At 41.1% G+C, this 6,968-nt stretch overlaps 3 protein-coding genes and 3 non-coding genes across 6 annotated transcripts, besides 10 other annotated features; 3 read left to right on the top strand and 3 right to left on the bottom strand.

Annotated features, from left to right (window-relative positions):
• Positions 1-6,968: a sequence feature (heterozygous, non-Esmeraldo-like haplotype).
• Tc00.1047053506711.60 lies at positions 150-259 on the bottom strand. Its single transcript, XR_008255376.1, has one exon. It is a non-coding gene; the product is annotated as a 5S ribosomal RNA (M5) (ribosomal RNA).
• Tc00.1047053506711.50 lies at positions 595-704 on the bottom strand. The gene has a single exon (XR_008255375.1). It is a non-coding gene; the product is annotated as a 5S ribosomal RNA (M5) (ribosomal RNA).
• Positions 1,041-1,150, bottom strand: Tc00.1047053506711.40. Its single transcript, XR_008255374.1, has one exon. It is a non-coding gene; the product is annotated as a 5S ribosomal RNA (M5) (ribosomal RNA).
• Positions 1,436-1,864: a mobile genetic element.
• Positions 1,716-1,737: a sequence feature (AT_rich).
• Positions 2,000-2,177: a sequence feature (A-rich).
• On the top strand, positions 2,207-3,217 carry Tc00.1047053506711.30 (cyclin, putative; the record flags this gene model as incomplete). Its single annotated transcript, XM_799859.1, has 1 exon — positions 2,207-3,217. The coding sequence occupies one exon, from the start codon at positions 2,207-2,209 to the stop codon at positions 3,215-3,217; it is 1,011 nt and encodes a 336-aa protein (XP_804952.1).
• Positions 3,251-3,281: a microsatellite.
• Positions 3,326-3,383: a microsatellite.
• Positions 3,400-3,422: a sequence feature (AT_rich).
• Positions 3,532-3,579: a microsatellite.
• Positions 3,603-3,658: a sequence feature (A-rich).
• On the top strand, positions 3,680-6,028 carry Tc00.1047053506711.10 (hypothetical protein, conserved; the record flags this gene model as incomplete). Its single annotated transcript, XM_799858.1, has 1 exon — positions 3,680-6,028. One exon carries the CDS (start codon positions 3,680-3,682, stop codon positions 6,026-6,028), a length of 2,349 nt encoding a protein of 782 aa, XP_804951.1.
• Positions 6,113-6,159: a microsatellite.
• Tc00.1047053506711.4 (peptide chain release factor 1, putative) lies at positions 6,459-6,968 on the top strand (the record flags this gene model as incomplete). The annotated part of the gene is made up of 1 exon (XM_799860.1): positions 6,459-6,968. A coding segment is annotated over one exon (510 nt), but the record flags the coding sequence as incomplete, so codon positions are not given.

Here is a 6,968-nt window from a genome sequence, read left to right as displayed (position 1 = left end):
AAATCCGGAAAGGGGCCCGCGGAGCCTCATTTTCCTGTGTTTTTTTTTTCCTTTTAAAAATTTCTTCTTGCCGTTTTTCCTAAATTTTTTCCCCCTGTTTTCATCATCTCCCGTGGCGTCGGCGGTTGCACATCGCGTGGCGCGTCGCCGGGTACGACCATACTTGGCCGAGTGCACCACATCCCGTCCGATTTGTGAAGTTAAGCGGCCACAGGCCTCGTTAGTACGGCGATCAGTGATGGCGCTGGAACCCGGGGTGCCGTACCCTTCCCACTTTTTTTTTTTCTTTCCGCCACCGCGCGCCGCCAGTCGCTTTTTCACCGAGCCGAGGCGGGCGGTGGGTGGGCTTTTCGAGCGCGCGGGCGCCGCAGCAAAAAAGAAAAATTGCTGACGCAGTTCCCGCGCCACATGTGGGGAAGCGAAGCGTCCGGAGGCTTCGTGGCAAAATCCGGAAAGGGGCCCGCGGAGCCTCATTTTCCATGTGTTTTTTTTTTCCTTTTAAAAATTTCTTCTTGCCGTTTTTCCTAAATTTTTTCCCCCTGTTTTCATCATCTCCCGTGGCGTCGGCGGTTGCACATCGCGTGGCGCGTCGCCGGGTACGACCATACTTGGCCGAGTGCACCACATCCCGTCCGATTTGTGAAGTTAAGCGGCCACAGGCCTCGTTAGTACGGCGATCAGTGATGGCGCTGGAACCCGGGGTGCCGTACCCTTCCCACTTTTTTTTTTTCTTTCCGCCACCGCGCGCCGCCAGTCGCTTTTTCACCGAGCCGAGGCGGGCGGTGGGTGGGCTTTTCGAGCGCGCGGGCGCCGCAGCAAAAAAGAAAAATTGCTGACGCAGTTCCCGCGCCACATGTGGGGAAGCGAAGCGTCCGGAGGCTTCGTGGCAAAATCCGGAAAGGGGCCTGCGGAGCCTCATTTTCCATGTGTTTTTTTTTTTCCTTTTAAAAATTTCTTCTTGCCGTTTTTCCTAAATTTTTTCCCCCTGTTTTCATCATCTCCCGTGGCGTCGGCGGTTGCGCATCGCGTGGCGCGTCGCCGGGTACGACCATACTTGGCCGAGTGCACCACATCCCGTCCGATTTGTGAAGTTAAGCGGCCACAGGCCTCGTTAGTACGGCGATCAGTGATGGCGCTGGAACCCGGGGTGCCGTACACTTCCCACTTTTTTTTTTCTTTCCACCACCGCGCGCCGCCAGTCGCTTTTTCACCGAGCCGAGGCGGGCGGTGGGTGGGCTTTTCGAGCGCGCGGGCGCCGCAGCAAAAAAGAAAAATTGCTGACGCAGTTCCCGCGCCACATGTGGGGAAGCGAAGCGTCCGGAGGCTTCGTGGCAAAATCCGGAAAGGGGCCTGCGGAGCCTCATTTTCCATGTGTTTTGGCGGGCTCTGAAGGAATAGATGTAGGAGAGCCCGCTGCTTTAATTAATATATATGTATGTATATATACGTGTATCTTGATGAAACGGATATATTCGTTTTTTAGTTTTTATTTTGTGTTGTGAATTTGAGGAAGAACATAACGTCTTTTTGGGATTGGGGAACCGATATTTGCCTGATAGTTCGCCATTGTTTAATTGTATTTCTTCACTCAGTTCCTTTTTGATTCCCACCTCGCGGCGGGGTCTTGTGGTTGGAGGAGTTCAAAGTCTGCCTCGTCGTAAGAGGTAATATTTTGTACATTCACTGAGTGCAAAGGCCACGCTAGCGGTCAACGGTATATAATATATATTTATATATGTTTTTGGATATTATCGGAGGAAAACACTGAGGCAATTGACTACCTCTTCGATACCCCCTTTTTTCTTTATCTTGTTTGGTTTTTGTACATAATTTCAGGTTCCAGCCAGCGGCCCAGAAGATTATTCCTATTTTTGTTATTATTATTAGTTCGTCTGATGAATAAGGGAGTGTTTGAAATTTTTTGTTTGTTGTTGTTTTGATTTACTTTCTGCATTATTTAATTAGTATTTATGACAACAGAGCCGTCTGCTTTTTGTAATTTTTTTCTTTTATAAATTTTTTGTTTTGTTTAAACCCTTGACTTTTTCTTTTTAATATATTCTTTTTTAGTTTATATGTTGAGTGTTTTTTATTTATTCTTTTTTATGGTTTTGTTTGTGTTGTTGATTTTGATTCTATCTTTTTTCTTTTTCTCTCTCTCTTGTTTTTTTTTTTTTACTTCTGTTACAGCATTGTAGGATTGGTAATGAAAATGGCAGAGACGTGTGTTTTTGCTGATCAGACTAACCGCCTTAATGTAGCACGAAAGCCTTTACCTGCTTTGGTTTCTCAGCCACCCGTTGGGAGAAATGGAATTGTTAGTGCTGTTTCAAAGGGAGTTGACGGAAACCAGCATTGCCGCCACAATGAATTAACTATGGGTCCGGCATATGTGCCTGAATACAGCGCGGAAATTGGTGATTACCTTCTAGTTGCGGAAAGGAGTCATTATCGTGACCCGAGTTATATGGTGAATCAACCTGAGGTAACTGAAAGAATGAGGATGATTCTTGTGGATTGGCTTGTTGATGTGGCTATAAAATTTAAACTTCATCCTGAGTCTTTTTATCTGGCTATCGACATTGTAGATCGATATTTGTGCGCCAAAAAGGTAAGTCGGGCAAAGCTTCAGTTGGTTGGCATTTCTGCTATTCTCCTCTCCGCAAAACACGAAGAGATATGGCCACCTGGAATAAAAGATTGCGTATTTATTTGTGCAAATACTTATTCTGCAGAGGAGGTTTTTCAGATGGAAAGGGATATTGCGCTTACATTGCGATTTCGATTTACTGTCCCCACGACGTATCCTTTAGCTTGTCACTTTCTGGATTCTGGAGATACTGAAGCAATGGTACGTGATGCAACCTTTTTCTTTTTGGAGTCTGCTTCTCACAACTATGAGATGCTACAATATTTGCCTTCTCGTATTGCGGCTGCTTCGGTTTTACTTGGTCGTTTACTTGTGGCATGGAATCGTTCTTTGGATCGCTCAAATATTTCACAAGAAAAACTATGGGATCGAGAAATGATTCATGTTAGTCGAGGAATAACATTAGATGAAATTTTTTCTCTATCAGAAAAGCTTTTGAGTTTCACAAAAACCTTGTCTTCTTCTTCTTCAAAATTACAAGCCATTCGTCGAAAGTATGTTTCACAAAAATTTGCCAATGTGGCTTCATTAGAGATGCCTTCACTTTCAGCGGTTTTTGTTTCTTAGAACGAAATATTAGAGATGCACTTCCTTTCACATTATATATATATTATATATATATATATATATAATTGCCTTTTCTCTTAGATCGCATGCATCATTCCCCTTCCCCCCCAAAAAAAAAACAAAAACAAAAACAAAAACAAAAACAAAAACAAAACAACAACAAAAAGCCGTGAGAAAACCTGTTTTATTATTATTATTATTTTATGGAGGGGGGTTTTAGACAGTTTTCTTTTACTTTCTATTGTCCTTTTTTTTATTGCTTTGTAATTATCACCTATCACAATCTTCAACATTACGAAATTTTGCAAGAAGCAAACAATAATAATAATAATAATAATAATAATAATAATAATAATAATAATTAAAAATGATCGATAAAACGCCATCTTTTCATGTTTATTTTCCTTGTTTTCTCAATTTTTTTTTTTTTTTTTCCTGTTTAATTCCAAGCAACTTGAAGGCATGAAAAACAGTGTGGTGCGCACTCAACCTACTCGCCGCTATGAGAATTTTACACTGGAAAACAATCTCCCTTTGTGCATAGGTGCCAATTTTCATGATGATCCAATTTGCTTTAATACTCTTCGAAAAAGTCATAATCTTCTACTGCCCCCAAAAGTGGATTACGCTCCTCATACTGAGTATATTTACAACGGAGGTGGTCTTACCCGAGATGGGAAAAAGAGGACACAAACTGCAGTAGATGGGGAAAGTGATGATGAGGATGTATTTAATGGATGGACCGTTGCAAACTTTGATGTACCAAACGGTGGAAAAGATTATGTGGTTCGTTTTCTGGCTTACTTTATTGAAAACATTCCCGAATCTTCGACTGAAACAGCCATAGTGAGAAAGGTTTGTATTCGTTATCATTTACAGGACAACAGTATTTCAATAATAGAGGCGAAACAAGACAATAGTGGCATTCTGCAGTCAAAGATATTGTCGCGTCGACAGGTACCGAAAAGGATGGATGAAATCAATGAACTTATCACACTTGATGATTTTAAGATCGGGGGTTCAATTGAAATTTTCAAAAGAAAATATTATATTTTGGATATGGATATGCGAAGTAGAATGTATTACAAAAAAATACGCGGGGAAGAAGTTCCAGACTCGTTACCCTGGCCAGCTGAACTAGATAAATTTGGAACCGGAATGGAGGCTCAGCGTTCCAAGAGTACTCATCGCTTGGCCACTTCTGATGATATGGATAGGAAGCGAGCCATTGAACAGCAGCTAACTGGTATTTACACAAAACATGCAACTGAGGATATCCTTGCGGCACAGAAATTTTTGAAGCATAACATAAATGAGCACTTGACCTTTTTTGCATTGTGGGATGACCGTGAAAATCTTAAAGGGGATTTGCGTTTTTGTGCTATTCGTATTTATCTGGAAAATGATACATTTGAAATTGTAGAGAGAAGGCCTGAAAATTCTGGACGCGATGGTGGTACAACAATTCTGGGTCGCCAAAGAGTTCCCCGTCCTGGTGTTGACCTTCAAAAGACTCGTTTTCAAGAACACACATTCGGTGTAGTAATGAAGCGTGACTTTCTTGTGGCCGATGATATGCAAATTGACGAAACTTACATCATTCATGGCAGACCGTATTACATTTATGACGCCGATTCTTTTACACGGGAATATATGAAAAACAAACTTGGTATTGAACTTGCTCCCAAAGTTGATATTGATCCATTTGTTCAAGTTGATTTGAAAACACCTGTCAAATTTTATCCTCCTCCACCGAATGGGTTTGGTAGTGAGCGTGAAAAACGCGCTAACTGGATTACATTGACAGCAAGACCCCAAAGACCTGATTTTGCCAAAATAGAAAAAGAGGAGGGACGCGTCTTACGTTTTCTGGCTATACTGTCCAAACCACTGGTTCCAGGGGATGAAAAAAGAAAATTTTTGGTTTCGTTTCATCGTGCAAGTGATGAAATTGAGATTTTTGAAATACCCGAGCGAAACTCGGGGTTCATTGCTGGGCGATTTCTCGCTAAAGGGGTACATGAAAAAAGGATGCCTGACGGCTCCAGTGTTCCTTATTCCCCTGAAGATTTTGAAGTGGGTAAGGAAGTTATTGTCTTGGAGCGACCCTTTAAACTCATTGCGATGACTGATGAAACCGAACGTATTTTGGAGGATAAGGAGAGCTCTGCTACAGAAACTCGAGTGAGGGATTTACTACTTTTATTTAAACAACAGATACAATTGAAGTTTCTTCGTGTTCATGAAGCTTATTGCACGCTTGCCCCCAATGGTGTTCTCGGTTACCGCCAGGTTCGTGAATTTTTACGCTCTTGTAGCTGCACAATAACCGATGAGGAGGCCGTTTTACTTGTGAAAAATATCGCTCCAGATAGTACTGGTGTTATCTCATTTGACCAGTTTCTAAAGGTAGTGAATGTCACCTTTTCGGGAGACATGGATGAGGCTTCACTTACGGTACGCTCTGTGAAGAGCGTCAATATGTCTAAAGATGAATCGCTTAAATTGGTTGCATCAAATGCCGAAAGAACTAAACGGAGGCAAAAATTGGCAGTTGAATTGCGACAAAAGTTAATACAGAGGAGGGGAAATACACAAGAGCAGTTTCGTCTTTTGGGAGGCTATAGTACCACATCAAAAATGAATCGCGATGTTTTTCGTCAATCACTCAATAAAATTATGCATTTCAATATGTCAAAGGATGATGAAGATATGTTGGTGTCTATTTTGTTTGACGATCGCGCAGATGAAAACGGTGACATCACGTACAAGCAGTTTCAGGAGTTCACAGATCAGGATAACACCTTATGAACTCCAAGATTGTTATCATTTAGAGACATGTAAACAGGGTTATCCCCCAATATATATATATCACCAAGATGTTTTTTTTTTTAAATGTATAATATATATATATATATATATATATATATATATATATATATTTGAAATGTACATCCATTTAAAGAAATGTGAGAGTGACAAGAATGGGAAATTTTGGCAAATAAAAAAAAAAAAAAAAGGAACTGCACACCTAAACGCAATAATTGACGGAAGGGAAAGGAACAAGAAGAGAAATACAGGCGGAAAACTTATTACTAAACCCATGATGTAGTTGAAGGCCATCCAAGTTCTTTAAATTTGATATTATTCTGTATTCATTAATGTGCTTGTAATAATCTTGATCCATCTAGACTGTTTTTTTTTTTTTGCTTTTCTCACCCTTCCGCTACAAGACAATATAATGCGGAAGGCATTATTCTTTTTGTTTGGTGCAGGTGGAACACAAGGTGGGGTCAAGAAGCTCACACACGAAAATCCTATTCCGTATAATAAATGGTTTCTCGAGGAAAGCACTCGAGCTCTTTTAAATCCCATTCATCACCCATTGGTTACAGAGTATTTTCTTCGACTAAACCAAAGGCGTTTGGAACTTGAAATGTTGCAAGAGCAGGGTCAAACAGACGCATTACGTTCATTGAGAAATAAGGTCGATGGAAAGCCCTTTGATCATGTTTTGTGGAATATTCAATACCGAGAGGAAATTGATGTTGCTGAGGAAATCTCTGGTTATTTGGTCAAACTGAATGAGAATGTAAAATTGAGAGATCAAATTCTTTTGGAAAAGGATCCAGTTGGGGAAGATCGAGATCTTCTATCGATGTTGGAGGAAGATATGGAGTCTCTCTTAAACCAAGTACGGAATATGGATGATTGTGTGAATGGCGTGATGGCACGTCGTCTGAATCTGGTG

The sequence above is a fragment of the Trypanosoma cruzi genome, genomic scaffold, assembly GCF_000209065.1.
Source record: "Trypanosoma cruzi strain CL Brener 1047053517181 genomic scaffold, whole genome shotgun sequence".
NCBI classification, from domain to species: Eukaryota; Euglenozoa; class Kinetoplastea; order Trypanosomatida; family Trypanosomatidae; genus Trypanosoma; species Trypanosoma cruzi.
This window is presented reverse-complemented; position numbering and strand designations above follow the sequence as displayed.